Source organism: Triplophysa dalaica, chromosome 8 (assembly GCF_015846415.1).
Source record: "Triplophysa dalaica isolate WHDGS20190420 chromosome 8, ASM1584641v1, whole genome shotgun sequence".
Taxonomy (NCBI): domain Eukaryota; kingdom Metazoa; phylum Chordata; class Actinopteri; order Cypriniformes; family Nemacheilidae; genus Triplophysa; species Triplophysa dalaica.
The window spans coordinates 6,443,023-6,462,186 of record NC_079549.1 but is presented as its reverse complement, the minus strand read 5'-3'; the positions used below and the strand labels follow the sequence as shown (position 1 = coordinate 6,462,186).

At 40.6% G+C, this 19,164-nt stretch overlaps 1 protein-coding gene across 3 annotated transcripts in view; it reads left to right on the top strand.

The window, feature by feature from the left end:
- pde9aa (phosphodiesterase 9aa) overlaps nucleotides 1–19,164 on the top strand; it is a 31,300-nt gene that overhangs the window by 11,403 nt on the left and 733 nt on the right. Inside the window, exons 7-19 of one of the 3 annotated variants that reach the window (XM_056755784.1) lie at nucleotides 5,356–5,440; nucleotides 5,984–6,044; nucleotides 7,022–7,096; nucleotides 8,950–9,036; nucleotides 9,234–9,338; nucleotides 11,211–11,293; nucleotides 11,375–11,531; nucleotides 11,790–11,903; nucleotides 12,995–13,099; nucleotides 13,227–13,355; nucleotides 18,670–18,765; nucleotides 18,850–18,901; nucleotides 18,981–19,113. In XM_056755784.1, coding sequence (XP_056611762.1) covers nucleotides 5,356–5,440; nucleotides 5,984–6,044; nucleotides 7,022–7,096; nucleotides 8,950–9,036; nucleotides 9,234–9,338; nucleotides 11,211–11,293; nucleotides 11,375–11,531; nucleotides 11,790–11,903; nucleotides 12,995–13,099; nucleotides 13,227–13,355; nucleotides 18,670–18,765; nucleotides 18,850–18,855 — 1,103 coding nt within the window. In that variant the 3' untranslated portion in view covers nucleotides 18,856–18,901; nucleotides 18,981–19,113. Of the gene's footprint in view, nucleotides 1–5,355; nucleotides 5,441–5,983; nucleotides 6,045–6,843; nucleotides 6,919–7,021; nucleotides 7,097–8,949; nucleotides 9,037–9,233; nucleotides 9,339–11,210; nucleotides 11,294–11,374; nucleotides 11,532–11,789; nucleotides 11,904–12,994; nucleotides 13,100–13,226; nucleotides 13,356–18,669; nucleotides 18,766–18,849; nucleotides 18,902–18,980; nucleotides 19,114–19,164 lie in introns of those variants that run through there. The other 2 variants (XM_056755783.1, XM_056755785.1) reach the window with 2 other exon arrangements.

Sequence of the window (19,164 nt, the reverse complement as noted above, 5' to 3'; positions counted from 1 at the left end):
GGCAATCGACCTGAAGGACGCTTACTTTCATGTCTCGATCCTCCTCGACACCGGCCGTTCCCACGGTTCGCGTGCGAGAGGCGGGCATATCAGTACAGAGTCCTCCCTTTCGGTCTGTCCCTGACCGCCCTTTCTCCCTGAGAGGAGGAAGGCGAGCGGGTACTAAACTATCTCAGCGACTGGCCTATCTTGGCACACTCGCGAGATCTGTTATGTACACAAAGGGACCTGGTGCTCCGGCACCTAGGTCGATTGGGACTCCAGGTCAACCAAGAGAGGGGCAAGCTCTCCCCAGTGCAGAGCGTCCTCTTTCTCGGTATGGAACTCAACTCTGTCACCATGTCGGCACACCTGTCCGCAGTTGTGCCCAACCAGTGTTGAACTGTCTGAAATGAACATTTTAGGCAGACAGCGGTCCCCCTGAAACAATTCAGAGGCTCCTGGGACACATGGCGTCCTCGCGGGCTAATACCCCTCGAGTTGATGCACATGACACCGCTCCAACACTGGTTTCAGAGTCGAGTTCCGAGGAGAGCGTGGCACACCGGCAGCAGGCGCATGGTGATGCCGCCCTGCTGCCGACGCACCATAACCCCTAGTCTTTATGACTTTTTCGACGGACTCAGGTCCCTCTGAGCAGGTTATGAGGCAGGTCGTGGTGACGACTGAAGTCTCCCTGCAGGGGTGCGGTGTAGTGTGCAACGGGCACGCAGGTGGGGTGTTGGACGAACCCCCGCCTGCGCTGGCATATCAATTGCCAAGAGTTGTGGGCTATGCTACTTGCACTGAGCAGGCTACGGCCTCTCGTGCGAGACATACACGTGCTGTTCCGAGGACAGCACTATAGCTGTAGCGAATACAGATCGTCAGGGTGGCGTTCGCACACAGCAGCTAAACACAACTTGCTCGACGCCTCCTCCGGTGGAGTCAACAGGTGACTCGTTCCCTGCAGGCCACACACCCCGGGCAAACTGAACTAGACAGCCGACGTGCTTTCTCGCCAGTTTATGCCTCGTGGAGAGTGGCGACTCCACCCCCGTGCAGTCCAGCTCATTTGGAGGCTGTTCGGGTAGGCCCAGGTAAAACCTGTTCACCTCCCGTAACACCACCATTTGCCCGCTTGATAGTCCCTGCCCTCGGCACGGATATCCTTGCGCACAGCTGGCCGCGGGATGGGCGGAAGCACACCTTCCCCCCCCAGGAGCCTTCTTGTACAGACTCTGTGCAAGGTCAGGGAGCAGGAGCACCAAGTGTTATTGGTTACACCACACCGGTCTAACCGCACTTGGCCTCAGAGCCGATGCTCTGGATAGCGACTCCCCCTGAACCATTCCCCTGACAGAGGACCTGCTCTCTCAGGGGAAGGACACGTTCTGGCATCCCAGATCAGACCTCTGGAACACCCATGTCTGGTCTCTAGACGGGACGAGAAGATCCTAAGATGGCTACTCCCCCTATACGGCTGAGACCATCACCCAGGCTAGGGCCCCATCTACTAGGCGGTTACACGCCTCTAGACGGTGCCTCTTCTCGTCCTGGTGTCTTTCTCAACGAGAAAGACCCACTGAGGTGCTTGATCAGGATTGTGTTCCCCTCCTCACGAGACTGGAGACTAACATCTCCCTTCCACACTGAAAGTGTATGTAGTCGCTATTGCCACTCATCACGACTCAGTCGGTGGAAAGTTTCTAGGGCAACACGACCTGGTCACCAGGTTCCTAAGCAGCGAGAGGGCGGAATCCGCCTCATCTCCGCTCCATACCCTCTTGGGACCCTAAGTGGTCCTGGGGAGCCTCAGGGCCCCCCAAAGAGCCCCTCGGAGGTTCCGATCTTCCTCATAGAGTAAGGCGGCCCTCCTGACGGCGCTCACTTCCTTCAAGAGGGTAGGGGACCACCGAGCATCCTCCGTGTCCCTGGATTGCCTTAAACTCGGCCCTGGAAACTCTCACGTTATCTTGAGACCCAGGCCCGGATGCGTGCCCAAGAAGTTCCCACTACTCCCTCCGGGGCCAAGTGGTGAACTTGCAGGCGCTCCCCATAGGGGAGGAAGACCCAACCCGATTAGTGTTGTGTCCAGTACGTACTGGACCGCACGCAGAGCTCTGAAGCTCTGACCAGCTCCGTGTCTGTTGGAGGACAGCAGAAGGGGAAGGCTGTCTCCAAACAGAGGCTGGCGCACTGGGTCGTGGACGCCGTTACGACGACATTCCGATCTCAGAATCTCCCATGCCCATTGGCAGTGAGGGCTCACTCCACACGGAGTTTAGCCACCTCCTGGACACTGGCAGAAGCGCCTCTCTAGCAGACATCTGTAGAGCTGCGGGTTGGGCTATGCCCAAACACCTTCGCAAGGGTTAACAACCTTCGCGTAAACCCGGTGTCAGCCCACGTCCTGCGTGGCGACATGTAGGACTGGCATCCGGGGGGGCGTATGCCTGCGAAAGCACCTTTCCACCCTCTAACAGGTTGGGTCAGTGTGCTATTTACCTTTTCTTCTTACCCGAACACATCGCTAAGAAACTGGTACCTCACCAGCCTCCCTTCTTACCCAGACACTGGTTAAGAATAGGCATTCCATCCATCACCAAACAAGCACCCCCTGGGGGCTGGCTGGGCAGAGCAGCCTTCCCCCTTAGGCCGGGATACCATGTGAGCTATCACAGATAGCTCTAACCGGACCTAGTGCTACCGGACGTCTGTAACACCCCCTCCGTGGGCTGTTCCGTCTGATGTATCCTCATGAGAATGGTTCCCACTCCTGGTAACCCATGAGCTTCCCCAGGTGGGCCTCCACCTCGCGGTTAACTACTCAGTCCGCACGTTCCATGCGTTCTCCTCCAAGGACGAGACCATACCTATATCCACCATATTCCTCCCCACGGGTAGGAGGTGGCCTCTGTAGCGCTTCTCTGATTAAGAGTCGCGCTTACCCGGTGTAAACTGATCTGGACGGCCTCTCGCCTATAGAGAGCTAAGGCCCCGTCCGTGAAAGTTACCGGTCAGGGCTGTACCCATCTTTCTCCAAGAAAGCTCTGGAACCCCCCGACCACCACACTGGAAGGTTACAGTCTCACGAAAGCTTCGAGATGACACGCCCAGGCTTGTTACCGTCGCTTCGCTAGAGATTGTGACGCGATACAGCGTTGTGGCGTTTTCCATAGGCAACCCCATCTGTCGTTCTCGACACAACGTCGAGAGACCGACAGAAAGGGAACGTCTTGGTTACGTATGTAACCTCAGTTCCCTGATGGAGGGAACGAGACGTTGTGTCCCTTATGCCACGAACACGTATCGTATTCTGCTGCAGTTTGAGAGGTCTCAGGCTCTTCAGAACAAAGGTAAGTGAATGCTGCACGCCGGCCTCCTTTTATACCGGATTTCCGGGGGCGGAGCCCGGCATGCAAATTGCATTCGCCAAATTTCATTGGCCTTTTCTATAGTAGTCAGAGTTGATTGGTTCTCAAGGGCGAACCCCATCTGTCGTTCTCGACACAACGTCTCGTTCCCTCCATCAGGGAACTGAGGTTACATACGTAACCAAGACGTTTTCCATATTAAATTGTGTTGTGTTGAATTAGGCATCTGAGTGCAATTTTATTATGTAGCTTTTCTTTAAAGTGAATGTAACACATGCATTTTCTGCCAATCTTCTTTTATCTTGAATGCTATAGAGTAATATAGCATACTTTGTATCTTCGAAGAGTCAAGTTTTCTTTTTCGAAAAGTTTTCGATGCTGGGGGAATACACAGAAATACTACATCATATGTCCAATTCGTTTTGATGATGCATGTCAGGCATGAGAAACCAGCACATAGAAGTCCTTTCTCTTTAAAGATGTGGAATTTTTTACCACAGTGATATTAGGAAAATATTTTTGAACATGTATAACATTCCCTCCCTACTTTTACTAGGTTGCTTTTTTATAGATCAAAAGATTGAATGGATTTTTCAGATGTGTTTCATTTAAATGATTTTTTTCCTCACATTGCTTAGGAGAAATAGAGGCCGAAATAAATGAGACATTTGTGAAAATACAATAGAGTACAGAGCTGTAATATTAATCTGAATTTGGGTACATTTAATGTGAATTGTTTCAGTTCAAAAGACATTTGAATAATATAATAAGATATAACAGATAATAATATCTGATACACAGGAGACTTTCCATTTGCTCCACTGTAATCTCACAAATAATTGAAATATTACAGATATCTCACTTATTTTTCTTTCTTATGGTAGCCAAGGTTGATATTGGTCGGGCTAGTTTGGATGGTTATATCAGAGAAATGTTTTCACAAAAGCCAGTGTTCACACATGTTGGCGTAACTTACATATGACCTACAACTTTCTCTTACCATTAAATAACCTTCACAAAAGGGCACTAAATCACATTCCCACTCATTCTCCTTCCTCGCTGGTGGAATGATCTTCAAAATGCAGTCCGGTCAACCATATCTCTTATGACGTTCAAAATAACAACTCAAAACATGTATTTTCTGTGAATACTTGAAAGGTAAATGTTGACTTTTCAACAAAAAACGAATCCTCTCTCTCTCTCAACAATTATTGTTCTGGCTTTGTGAAAACTAGTATCTTGGTATAAGCACTTATTGTATTATTGCTCGCTTTGGATAAAAACATCTGCTCAATGCCTAAATGTAAATGTGCGTTATACATGAAAAAATTATACACTTCACTTAGTTTGTTCAGACTTAGTTTCACTGATAACACACTTCTGGGCCATCAGGATTCACTCCATAGCAGCATAGCCTTGTGTTCTCATAGAAATCCATATAAAAATGTAAAGTATTCATTCACCAAGGGGATGGACTTTGACTCTTTCATCAATGCAGACTATCCACCAGTCAATGTGTGGTGATATATCACTGTTGTCTATAAACTGAGCTGGAATGTCAGAAAGGACAAGCTATGCATGACCACACAAACTAAATTATAGACATGTCTCCAGAATAACATCAGAGGTTGTGAAATATGAATGAAAATACATGTAAACTATCTTTACATTTCTATAACATTTAGATAACATTATAGTTACATAGATGTTTGTAATACAGATCAGCGGGACGATTTCGGACAGTAGAGAGAAACATGGCATACAGCGGCAGGTGTCAAATATCATTTTACTGCAATTTCTCAGCAGTCTGCATGTTTGCAAGTCTGTAGGGAAAATTGTTCATGAAAACTAGCATGTGGGTATGCAGCTGATAAGCATGTTAACCAGCTCATTTCCATATTTTCTTTCTGTATGGCCCACTTTAAATATGCAAAACCATGTGGTCTTCCTTTGTGTCATAGTCTTACATTTTAGTTTTATTACATCTCTGTTTCAACAGTGGAGGGTATGAAAGTAGTGGAGATCGAAAAATGTCGCAGTGACATCAAGAAGCTGCAGGAGGAGATGGCCTCCAGGAACAACAGGTCAGGCAATTTAAACACCTCCCATAAGCCATCACAGTTATCAGTATTGTTAGAATTTTATATAGAAAGCAGTAAATCATTTTTTATATTCTTATATCAAATAAATATAGCTTTGAACTGGCTAACTGAATAAATGCTCAGATGAAATGGATATAACTATGGTTTTTAAAGTCAAAGTGAAATGCTTTTCCGTCACTTTACTTCCAAAATCTGCAATATTTATAAATGATTTTGTATTTTATGAAAGATTGATTGAGAACATACAGTAATGCAAGGAATGTGTATAAAAAACGTAAATAAAAAAATTCAATTTGTCTGCTGTTTGCTTTTAATCAGAGGAGAACTAAATGGCAGCCAAGGTGTTGTCTTAGTCATATGCTCACGTATTACTAAGGTTCAGATTCTAGTTGAATCAAACGTAGTTGTCCATGCTCAAGATAAGTTCTTTAAGAGGTGTTGGCATGGGACATAAAACCTTAAAACACAGTATGTTCTCTTATGAAGCAATGACCTCACACTCTGCTGTTATTTTAACCTTTGCAGTAGTTTTCTAGATGAAAACAAGAAATTAACTCCTCGCAGAGATGTGCCTTCATACCCAAAGGTAAAATGTCAGATGTCTTTGTAATTTTATTATTACCTTTATTATTTTCATACACTAACCATATTCCATTTTTTTTAATTGTAATTCACTGTTTATGCTTTACGGAACTACATTGTGTATTCTCAAGGATAAGGTTACTCACAGTTCTGTCATTATTTACTCATGTTTTATGTCAAACCTGTATGCTGTTTTTATTTATGTGTTTGTTTATTTGTGGAACACAAATAGAGAAATTGTGTAAAATCTTCATGCAGTTTTTTTCTGCCACTGTAACAGAAGCCCAAACAACTTGAGTGCTATATTGTAAGTCTTTTAAAGTTAACAGCAGACGGAAATTAAATTCACTGAATATATTTCCTTCTGCTGCAGTTCTCACATTTTGACTTCATTGATACCAAACCTCATTTGTTTCTCGAGTGTTTATAGCCAAAATCAGCATGCCAGTTTGAATGTGTAGATGAGAAGATTGACATCTAAAAGAGCTGCATCATTAATCCATCAATTTTTGAAAACAAGATGCATTAAAAAGTTACTCAAAATATTAAAATGTTGTAACTAAGGGAATTTATTTATTCGTATGTCAAAGTGTATTCCTTCTAACAACATAGGAGTGTAACATGAGTAAATAATGACAGAATATAAAACTTCTTTGATAAAAATCATCCCCATGTTCAGTGCCTTATAATTCTTTATACCTGCTTTATGGTACATTTAACATAGATGTTTGAATGAAATGTATGCAATGGCCACAGCCAGGCGTTGGTTATTGGGGGTTAACTGGGAGCTCTGTCGCCTGCAGTACATGCTTTCCCAGCAAACCATAGATGCCCTCAGAAAACCCACCTTCGACGTCTGGCTGTGGGAATCCAACGAGGTAAGAGTCTAACACTGCACTGTCGGATCTTTCTTTTCTTCTCTCTTGGCCTGTTTTCTTTCTTCTGCGTCTGCTGCTTGTGTGTTTGTGTGGGCTTGTGTAGTACTACCTCTCCAAGGAGACAGTAGAAGCTTTGAGGCAGCCAATCTTCGATGTGTGGCAATGGGAACCTAATGAGGTGAGCATCAGCCTGATGAAAGATCTGATGGATGTCAGAATAATAATTAAAAACTCCAATTTAAGATACCAAAAAATACCAAACAGTTTTATGCAATGAATAAAATCCATTAAAATGTACTTAATTCATTAAAACAGTCAAAAAAAAATTGTCTACGAGAACATTTCGTCTTTCTGCCACCCTAAGCACAAAGTTTTATAGTTATAACCCTAATTTTTTTCATAAGCCTGAAAAAGATTCTGTATAATTTTTTATCAATATGGAATGGTTTATGTTTATTTTAATTTATTTTAATTTTCTTAATTTTTTGGACCGGAAAGGACCGGGCTTCTCCCGAAAGATAATAAGATGATGTACAAGAGGCATCATTGTGGAAAAAAATATTTCTCAACTTTTATTTACATTTTAACAAAAAGTGGCAGGTCCAAAATTATTCATACCCTTTGCAAACTGTCACAGTCTATGGGATAATCCTAAATTCTATACCATTCCAAATAGTCCAAGCTGTTCTAAAGTATCCCAATTACCCTGATTCATTGGGAACAACTGTTTTAATCAACTCAACAGGTGAAAGACAGAAGCTCTCTGCTGTTGGTTTGTGGACAGTCATGGCTAAGGCATAGGACCTCACTGAGGACCTGTGGCTGCGCATTGTGGCTGCTCACAAGTCAGGAAAGGGCTATAAGACCATATCAAAATGTTTTGACGTTCCAGTGGCTACAGTGCAAAGTATTATTAAAAAATACAAGACATTCCGCACTGTGAAAAATCTCGGAGTACGTGGTCGGAAGCCAAAAGTGACACCTGTGCTGGCCAGGATAGTGAGAGAGGTAAAAAAAGAATCCAAGGATCACCACCAAGGCCATCTGATGAATCTGGGCTCTGCTGGTGGCTACATCTCAAGGCAGACAGTCCACAGACACTGCACACGGCTGGGTTCTATGGACGCAGACCAAGGAGGGCACCACTTCTCCAGATAAGGCACACAAAAGCCCGCTTGGCCTTTGCAAATGCTCATCTGGACAAAAAAGAAGACTTCTGGTCTTCTGTTTTATGGTCCGATGAAACAAAAATTGAATTGTTTGGCCACAATTATGTAGTCTTCATTTGGTGTAAAAAAAGGAGAAGCCTACAACCCTAAGAACACCATCCCCACTGTCAAACATGGTGGTGGGAACCTAATGTTTTGGGGGTGTTTTTCAGCCGGTGGACCACGGAACCTAATCACTGTAAACGGTACCATGAAAAAGGAGCAATACATCAGAATTCTCAACAACAACATCAGGCAGTTTTGCAGTGGCCCAGCCAGAGTCCTGACTTAAATCATATTGAGAATCTGTGGAGGGAGCTAAAGATCAGGGTGATGGCAAGGAGACCCTCCAACCTGAAAGAGTTGTAGCTCATCGCTAAAGATGAATGGGCAAAAATACCAGTGGAAACATGCAAAAAGCTGGTCAGCAATTATAGGAAGTGTTTGATTGCTTTAATAGTCAATAAAGGCTTTTCGATTCATTATTGAGAAGGGTATGAATAATTTTGGACATGCCACTTCAAATGTAAATAATAGCTGAAAAAATATTTTTTTTCCACAATGATGCCTCCTGTACATTGTCTTTTTGGGGAAGCATGCGTCATTTCCGGTCCAAACAAAACTTGCTGGTTGAATAAAAGTAATTTCAAGTCAGAATTTGCCAGGGGTATGAATAATATCGGGCTGGACTGTGTGTATATATATATATATATATATATATATATATATATATATATATATATTAATGCTTGGCATACAACAAATGCTGATAATCATGTTTCCTACTGCATAAGATGCTATCATCGTTGTTTTTTATTTTAAGATGCTGAGTTGCCTGGAGCATATGTACCATGACCTGGGACTAGTGAGGGACTTTAATATAAACCCTATCACGATGAAAAGGTGGCTGGTAAGAAAACTATAGCTATAATTTAACAAAAAAATTACAGAGATGATATAATCAGTGGTATTTCTGGAGTGAATGTGAGTTCTTGCCAAGAGCCATTCTCGTCCCAGACTTAGGGCGCCCGTTCAATGTATATTCAATGTAATATTTTTACACTTTTTATTTTGTGTCACTGAGTCTTGTTCTCTGTTTACTCTTAGCTCTGCATCCATGACAATTACAGGAACAATCCTTTTCATAATTTCCGCCACTGCTTCTGTGTCACACAGATGATGTACAGTATGATCTACCTCTGCAACCTACAGGTATAAACTTTAATATACACAGAAGCTATCAAGGGAACCCACCACCTAATATTTCACCTCTGTCTTAGTTCAGTGAATTTTTTTATCATTCCCTCTAAATAAATACATTAAATAAACAGCATCTACAGTCTGAATAAAAAAGACTTCCATATACATTCGTATTTATGCCCACATTAATAAAACTACTGTATGTATGACTGAGTGATTAATAGACTTCTTTAACAGTGCAACCTTAATATAACCTTAATATAATGCACAACAATTAAAATAATCATGTTATAAAAGCCTAATCACCTGTGACCCTGCCTCTCCACCAGTACTTCGGTTTGGCCAGGCTGTTTCTGCCACCTAATAAAATGTCACAATTGGTGGTGAATGGCATTTGAAATATTCTAAGCTATCATTTTAAACACACATAGACAAACAGTGCAGCTTCAAAGGGCTTTAAACGATGCCATCTGATGAATAAAGTTCTTATCTAGCAAAACGATCGCTAATCTTCATAAAAAAAAAAAAATGGATATGCTTTATAAACACAAATGCTCGCCTTGCTCTGTTCTGCGATGCCCGTTCATGACTTAACCGTGACATATTTTGCCCAAAAAAGAGAATCACTAATAAAAAACTATTGTATATTCGTTTTTCTATTTATAATAAAATATTTTACAAAAAAAAACAAAATACTTCTCACTCATGACACAAATAATTTGTTTATATTGTATTTGCACTGGTATTAAAAAACTATAACTATAACTATACTTAAAAACTGCAACTATAGGAAACGTTTGGTTGAGGTTATTGCTGCTTACTGTGGACACATGGACATCAAGGCTTTTAGATATACTTTTGTAGCCCTTTCCAGCTTTATGTAAGTCAACAATTCTTGATCGTAGGTCTTCTGAGAGCTCTTTTGTGCGAGGCATGGTTCACATCAGACAACGCTTCTTCAGAACAACAAAAGAACAGCAAACTCAAAACTGGTGTGTGTTTTTTATTGGACAGGCCAGCTTTAATCAACACATCCAATCTCATTACATTGATTGGACCCCAGGTTGGCTGACGCCTGGCTCCAATTAGCTCTTGGAGAAGTCATTAGCCTAGGGTTTCACATACTTTTTCCACCCTGCACTATGAATGTTTACATGTTGTGTTCAATAAAAACATGAAAACGTATAATGTTTGTGCGGTATTAGTTTAAGCAGACTGTGTTTCTCTATTGTTGTGACTTAGATGAAGATCATAACACATTTTATGACCAATTTATGAAGAAATCCAAGTGAGCCCAAAGGGTTCACATACTTTTTCTTTCAACTGTAAAAGTCTCACAAGCTAGACTTAACAGGGTCTTGTTCAGTATTTCTATTCAATAAGAGAATAGCTTTCTTGTAGCTCAGTGGTAAGAGCATTGGTTGTGGGTTCGATCCCATAGGATAATGCAATGTAAGTCACTTTGAATAAAAGCTTCTGCCAAATGCATAAATGCAAATGTAAGAGACAAAAAAAGCTGAAAAGACTAATTTATGCTCTATAGCCACCTGCTTCTCTTAATAAGAAAGTTAAGAGTAGCAAATACAAATTAAAGAGGTGTGGGACATGATGAATGCAAGAGGGTATACGCACACAGGAAAATGACGTACTTCCGCTGATATGATGTAATAAAACCGATTCCGCTCCTGTGCCTCACTCTTCTCTCGGTTGCCATGGCCTTGTGTTATGAGGATTAATTATCCAAGCTATTACTGGCCTGGCTATTAGAGGCCAAATTACTAACTCCAATGTACCATTCTAGGAGGGCTGGAATACATGTGAAAACCCTATCAAAACACACAATCATATTTATAGAAAAGTCTTTGTGTGATGTGTTTTTTTTAGGAAAAGTTCACACGAGTAGATATTCTTATTTTGATGACTGCAGCCGTGTGTCATGACCTGGATCATCCTGGGTACAACAATACGTAAGAGGTTCTATCATTTATAAAGGAATATAAACATACACATGCTCCCACAAACACATTCACATACTCGCTGTTTTGCAGGTACCAGATTAATGCACGCACAGAGCTGGCCGTGAGGTACAATGACATCTCCCCTCTGGAGAACCACCACTGTGCTGTGGCCTTTCAGATATTCTCTCAGCCAGACTGCAACATCTTTGCCAACCTCGATCTGGAAGCTTTCAAACAGATTCGTCAGGTGTGGCTTTCCTGTTTCCTAGTTTCAATAAATTAATAAATAAAACCTTCAATTAAAAGTAAATGCTTATACATGTCCTCCAAAAATATTTTTTGGCTAGTACTGTACATAGTAATGAACTATACTTAGTCTGTGATTTCATTTTTCACCCAAATCCTCTTAAAATGGCATTTGGTCATATGTGTTGTTACTTAATGCAATTACATTAAAAAAAAAATAGTTTGACTGAAGTGTCCAAATACTTTGATTCTTTCACAGCGAACTATCACTCTGATACTGGCCACAGACATGGCTCGGCATGAAGAGATTCTGGACTCTTTTAAACAGAAAGTGGATAACTTTGACTTCGCTAATGAGGAGCATGTTACTTGTGTGAGCTTCCTTTTCAGTACCTACATGCATTTCCAAAAAAAGTACAATGGTATTACCATGTTTTTAGACGTGTCCCCTCAAAGTCCATGTAAACAATACTATTATATGAATTTGGTGATCATTACCATAAGATATAGTACAGTACCATAGTATGTATATTTTAGGGGTTGATGGGCATACTTTAAACTGGATTTTAACTATAAAACCTTAAAAAGGAAAGATTATTTCAACACGGTGGGGAAAATGGGGACACAAATTACCTGGTTTGTCATCCCAGAATTCTGGGTTTGTCCTATTCGACCCAATGCAAATAAACAGGCTCATTTAGAGTGTTGAGAAACGGGTACATTTTGAAATTAAACACTTTGACACAATATGTAAACACTTCAATAAAAAAAAACGCATTTTGAAAAAATTTTGAAATCAGAAATAATTTACTATTCTTAAAAAAGACTGTTAAGCTTAAAATGCCTAAATGTCTATTGACCGGGTTTCAGAGGCTTGGGTTAAGTCAGGACTAAGCCTAAGTTGCTTAAATAAAAATGCTTAAGAAAAAAAACGTTAAAATCGAGGTTATCACATAATATGTTTTTTTGATTTTTTCCTATATACATGTACAATTATTACTGTTGTATTTCTTAAAAGGCAATATAAACTAGTGTTTTTGCAGTATTTGAGGTCAGTATTTTGACCAGTTTCTCCGCTTTTTATTTTGATGCGAATAGAAACAACATTTTATATAGAATTTGGAAAAGAATAATAATTACAGAATGAAATAAAAAATTATAATTTTACCTAAACATGTAAGGGATACAGGCAGCCGGTTGTTATAGCAGAAATAAGCCTTGACAGTCTGATAAGGACCCGACGCCAAGCAGGATGCATCATCCCGCTTATTACACGGCTACTTGCCACATGAGAAAAAAAACCTGGATATAAAATGTGGATTTGAAATATTTCTTTAGCACATATTTACTGAATGTCTGAAACCTGTTTGCTATCGGTTTTAAGGTAAGAAACGGTGTTCAAATATCAAGAATCAAGCATTCCAACGAGCCGTGTAAGAAGCAATGACACCTTTTTTCTTACAGTTAAAGATGGTCCTGATTAAATGCTGTGACATCTCTAATGAAGTTCGGCCGATGGAAGTTGCTGAGCCGTGGGTGGACTGTTTATTGGAAGAGTATTTCATGCAGGTGTGTGAATACATAATAAATTACATCCTACATTGTAAGACATGTTCACAAATCAAAACTTCAATTCAAATCAGTTTTATGTATGTTCTTCGTTAATATTGTATTCTTTCTAAATACATCAAAACAGAGTGATCGAGAGAAAGCAGAGGGTTTACCTGTCGCTCCTTTCATGGACAGAGAAAAAGTGACCAAGCCCACTGCTCAAATTGGCTTCATCAAGTTTGTCCTCATCCCTATGTTTGAGACAGTAATGAAGGTAAACGTTGAATACAATTTTGAAATTATGTTGTTTTATGAAGACACAAGCTTTATGAATATATTTTAGTACTAAAATGTATAAACATCCCAGCTAGCCAAAATACGTGACTGTTACGTTATGTCAACTAATCATACGCCATAGGCTACGTACGTGTCGGTTTTAAGTTATACTTCTGTGTCGTTGTCTGCGTCAACAGGCAACGACCGCATCAGTGTCCACGCAAGTGTTGTTTGTGTAACCAAGCCAAGAGCCGAACAAGAAGGAGCTCGTTTAAGAAGCATTTAGCAGTGATAGCAGAAAGTAAACAGTTACTTTTTTTGCAGCTTGAGATGTTAAATACAGATGAACAAATAATTTACTTAGATAATTAACTCGGAAATGTGTTTCAGAAAACATGACGCTATCGCAGAGTTTTTTGACCTGAAGAAAGGGTTCAAGGTCCTCACGCCCCAGCCTGACGCACACCTGTCCAGGCTACGGCATAGGGTAAGCGGCTCTGCGTAGGCTACGGCGTAAGTCCTGCGCACGAGTATAAACTGAGTTACGTCATGGCGACCGGAAAATTGACATTTCTGGGCTATGTCTAAAACCGCTCCATATCTCCTATATAGTGCACTATATCGTGTTTCCGTCATTTTGTAGTGGTGTCCAAAACCTGAGTGAACTACTTCCATCCTATTCTCAGCCTAGACGTCACGCCCAAGATCCATTGGCTGAACGTCTGATGCTTATGGCACACTTTTTTGGAAACACTTCAGCATGTTCGAAGTCGTGTTTTTGAGAATAAACTGATTAAATTATTGTTGTAGACAGTGGTGCTTTATTTTAAATATATTAAATAATTGTATTAAACGTATTATTATTAAAAGTATATAAACATGGCAAACAGTCTTGTTCTCTTTATTAAAAAAAATACAAAAACGTGACAAATAAGGTGAAAAATAACTTTACAAATTTATTAAATCATTGCGTCATGTTTGATGGGTCCCAAGGATGTCGTGTAGATGGACATGAAGCCAAACAGGTGTGAGACAACCATTATGTCGAATGTCCGCAACAGTACTATCAGACGTAGGTTATATTACATCTGTGTCTGAAATCGTTCACTCATTTTCATTCACTTCTTCCCCATATAATGGACTCAAATGTCATTATAAAGGGAATAGTAATGAAGTGAGCGAGGGAGCGGTTGCAGACACAGTAAGGGATTGTGTTGGACTTTAAGGGCGTCCTGCATGTTCAAAAATTTAAGGAAGGCAATCTCTAACAAGTATTGAAGTTTATTGGTCAGAAAGTATCAAAATACAGCGCGCTGGGTTGCTGGACAACACTCCTCTGTCCTTCCAAGGAATAGCCCCACACAGCACATATTCACAGCATTTATTGTTATTTCACGCCGATCTCTCTTCTGCTGGGGGCAGGATCTTCCTTGTTTTCACCAATCACCAACTTCTGCCTTATCTCGTTCCTGTAAAACACTTCTGAAACAACAATCAATCCTTCAATTGTCTTCCTTCGCCCCACAACATATTGACAGCAACATATCAGATTGCATTTGAAACAGTATACAAACATGTTTAAAGTTGCCCTAACACACACGGTTTCTGTAAATCTCATATTATTCTTGAGTACCTATAGAGTAGTATTGCATAGGGGTAGGCTAAACTAAAGCACATTGTCAACAAAACACAGACATCAGATTCACTCACCGCATGCTGTTCATGTCCGGCATCTTTAAGCGCTGTAAGGGCTCCATATATCAGTTTAAAACAATCTCCATATCCAGCATTATATCCACCGTTTATATAACATTCATCACCTAAATGCAGTGAACAAACAAACACCTGAACTTCGCAAACGTATGCACTCTCACTCTCTCCTGCACACAAGTGAAAGTGACGTCTGAGCGTGCTCCTTGCCACTTGCTTTTCCGGGAGAATTGTCCAATAAGGGACTAAGAAATATTTATGCAAAACAGTTTTATATGTACGAAAAAAAACTTTCCGAAACCTTAACGATCGCTGGGGGAGTGTATCGAGCACAGAAATACTACATAATACGCCCAACTCGTTTTTTGACAAGTTGATCATGTTAAACATGAGAATACAGCAAGTTTAGCACTTTAAAGAAGTCAGAATGCATGACACATCGTTGCAGAACCCCTTTAAAACATATTTAAACAACAAAGCGTTTGTTCAGATACTTAATAACAGTAAACGTTGTTACTGTTACGGATATTTACATTCAGTCATTTAGCAGATGCTATTATTCAAAGCGACTTACAGATAGTTCAGGGAGCAATAAGCGATATGTCATACAGGAGCAATAATACAATAGGTGCTAATACAAAGTAACTAGTTTCAACAAAAGCCAGACCAATACTTGTTGAGAGAAAGAGAGAGGGTTAGTTTTTTAACTCATATTACTGTCAAGTATTCACAGAAGAGATGGGTTTTAAGTAGTTTTCTGAATTTTGTGAGAGATGTGGTTGACCGGACTGAGTTAGGAAGAATGTTCCACCAGGAAGGAGTTGTGAAGGAGAATGAGCGGGAAAGCGATGTACGGCCCTTTTTAGAAAGCAATACAAGACTCTGCTTGTTTGCTTAACGCAGGGTTCTTGATGGGGTCTAGGAGTGTAGGGTGTGAAATTATGCTGGTGCAGATCCAGTGATAGTCCTGTAGGCAAGCATTAGTGACTTGAATCTGATAGGGGCTTCATCAGGTAGCCAGTGGAGAGAGATGAAAATGGGAGTCACATGAGCCCTTTTGGGCTTTTGGAAGACGAGGCCCGCTGCTGCATTCTGAACCCACTGGAGCAGTTTGATAGCCTTTGAAGGAAGACAAGCAAGGAGAGCCTTGCAGTAGTCCAACCTTGAGAGTACCAGGGCCTGGACAAGGAGTTGTGCCGCATGCTCAGAGAGATAGGGTCTAACCTTTCTAATGTTGCATGACGGCATTACTGCATTGTCTTTGCAATGTGATCATTGAAGGACAGCTGTTCATTAAATATGACTCTGAGATTCCTAGCTGTTTTGGAAGGAATGGTATTGCCAAGTTGAATGGTGAGATCGTGTTGCACCGTGGGGTGTGCCCGGAAACACAAGTAGTTCTGTCTTGGGACGTTTGGAGGATTCAGCTGGAGGTGATGATCTGTCATCAAAACTGAGATGTCTTCTAGGCAGGCTGTAATGCGAGTTGCTACAGTGGTATCGTCTGGGATAAACAAGATGTAAATCTGGGTGTCGTCAGCATTACAGTGGTACGAGAAGCCATGTTATGTCCCGTTGCTGTGGTGAAAGTTACTATTAACTGTCACCATTGCGGTAAATAATAAAATATAATGAAATAAAACCAAGGCAACAATTTATTTGCTCTTTACATTCATTTATTTTCGTAAAAGCCATTAATTTGACAAATTTTCCTGTCAGATTCCTGTCAGTATCTTAAGCTACTGAATCCCTTCAAAAAAGCCTGGTTACTGCTGTCAGACGACACTCTATCAGAATATAAGTTAAAGATCCCATTCCTCATGATCACATTTTTCAACCTTTAGTTAGTTTTTAGTGTTGCTGTGAGAGCCTAAACAATACATGCTAAATGATAAAGCTCAAAGTTCAGTGCCAAGCGAGATATTGTCTTTAACAGAATTAGCTTTTCAAGGACTACAGAAAACTGCTGGAATCGGACTACAGCCCTCTACTTCCCCGATACATGATGTCACTATTCCGAGTGCTTTTAATAACCTCCGCCCAAAGGAATACACCAAAAAATGGGCGAGGCCTTCCCCGGGAGAGCAAGCACCGCTGGAGTAGTGTTTGGTTATCAGAGATAGTAAACATTTGACTGAGCTACGCGATAAACTACTTTCACTTTCATCACAGTCCTACAGCTGGTAAAAGAATTCCGCTACACACATTCTAAGATAACCAAAGGTCAAATAACAGCTTCCATGACTTTAACATCGGCTGTGAAAGCTGTTGCGTGTAATACACTGATATTGTGTGTGCGCTAACCTCTTAAACACTTCTATGAAACGTCCTTTGAAGTCCTACTTGCAAATGTCTCCTTGTCAATTTGCTTGTTTTATTATCCAACTCGGGTCCAATACAAACAGGCAAAACTAAAGCTTCTGTTATTAGTGTTAATTAATATAACCGGTCTGACACCATTCAGTCCGGTGTCATTTCTTACCCATTGTCAACAAAACACAGACATCAGTTTCACTCACCGCATGTCCGGCATCTTTAAGCCCTGGGACGGCTCCATATATCAGTTTCAAACAATCTCCAAATCCAGCATTATATCCACAGTTTAAATGACATCCATCACCCAAATGCAGTGAACAAACAAGCACCTGAACAACGCGAATGTATGCTCTCTCTCTGTACTGAACACAAGTGAAAGTGACGTCTGTGCATGCTCCTGCTCTCCTGTGGCCGTGCCTCATGCTTTTCTGGGAGAATAAGGGACATTGTTAATAAGAAAAGTTGTTACAAAACAGTTTTATATGTAAGAAATAAAACTTTCCGAAACCTGCACGATCGCTGGGGAAGTGTATCGAGCACAGAAATACTACATAATACACCCAACTCATTTTTTGACAAGTTGACCATGTTAAGCATGAGAAGACAGCACGTTTAACATTGTAAAGAATTCAGAATGCATGATACCCATGCCACGGCCGCTTTAAAGACAATATCTCGCTTGGCACTGAACTTTGAGCTTTATCATTTTGCAGGTATTTTTTGTGCTCTAACAGCAACATTAAACATTAACTAAAAGTTGAAAAATGCAATCGCAGCAAGTGGGATCTTTAAAAATCTATATTATATGAGACCTGTTTTATTGCAAGTATGCTTTTTGTTGCCCTTATGTTGTTCCAATTGCTTCCATTGTTTACCTCATCTGTAAGGGGGGGGGGGGCTGCTTTAGAATTCAGAAGTTAGACATAATTAATATTGCATATAAGAATTTATAGTCCGTTTAATATTTGACCTGTGGTTCTCTCTCCTTTATCCTTTATTAAATGTTTGCTTTCACTGTGCGTGTGTGTTTGCGTCAATGTGTTTAAGTATGTATTCATATTGTGTGTATGTAGCATTTGTGTATCTGTCTTTTGTTGTTTTCACCTTTTTCTTGTTTTTACAGGTATATATATGCCTTTAGTTGTTTTTCTTGTATTCAATGTGTACAGCTGCTTTGTAACAATGAAAATTGTAAAAAGTGCTATATAAATAAAGTTGAGTTAAGTCACTTTGGATAAAAGCAACTGCTAAATGACTAAATGTGATGTTGATATTCTTCTTTGAAGTTATTTCCTCAGACTGAGGAGGTAATGGTACAGCCATTAAGAGAATCCAGGGACAGATACGAGGAGCTTAAACAGATAGATGACGCCATGAATGAGGTTAACAGCAACCATGTTTGTAACATTTGTCTTGTAACGGGAAATATAATTTCCAACTAATTTTATTATGCCTTATTTTTACAGGTATAGAAACATATGACTGAAAATTTAACAATGGGAGGAAAAAATAAATGAGGTCAGTATCCAAAAGCACTTGAAAACGTAAAAAGTAAATCTTAATTTTGGTGAAATTTAATGTTTTTTTTTTGTTTCAGCTTGAATCCATGTAACAGTTCTGAAAATCTAAAGCATCTTTCAGGGAATTGAACATTGTACAGTTCTGCCGTGAATCTGAATTAGTATTCGTGGTTTTTTGGGGGGTTTTGTATAAGTATAAATATATACACGTTGTACAGATTTATAGTCACTTTTACTCATAAAATAAAAGACTAACTTTTA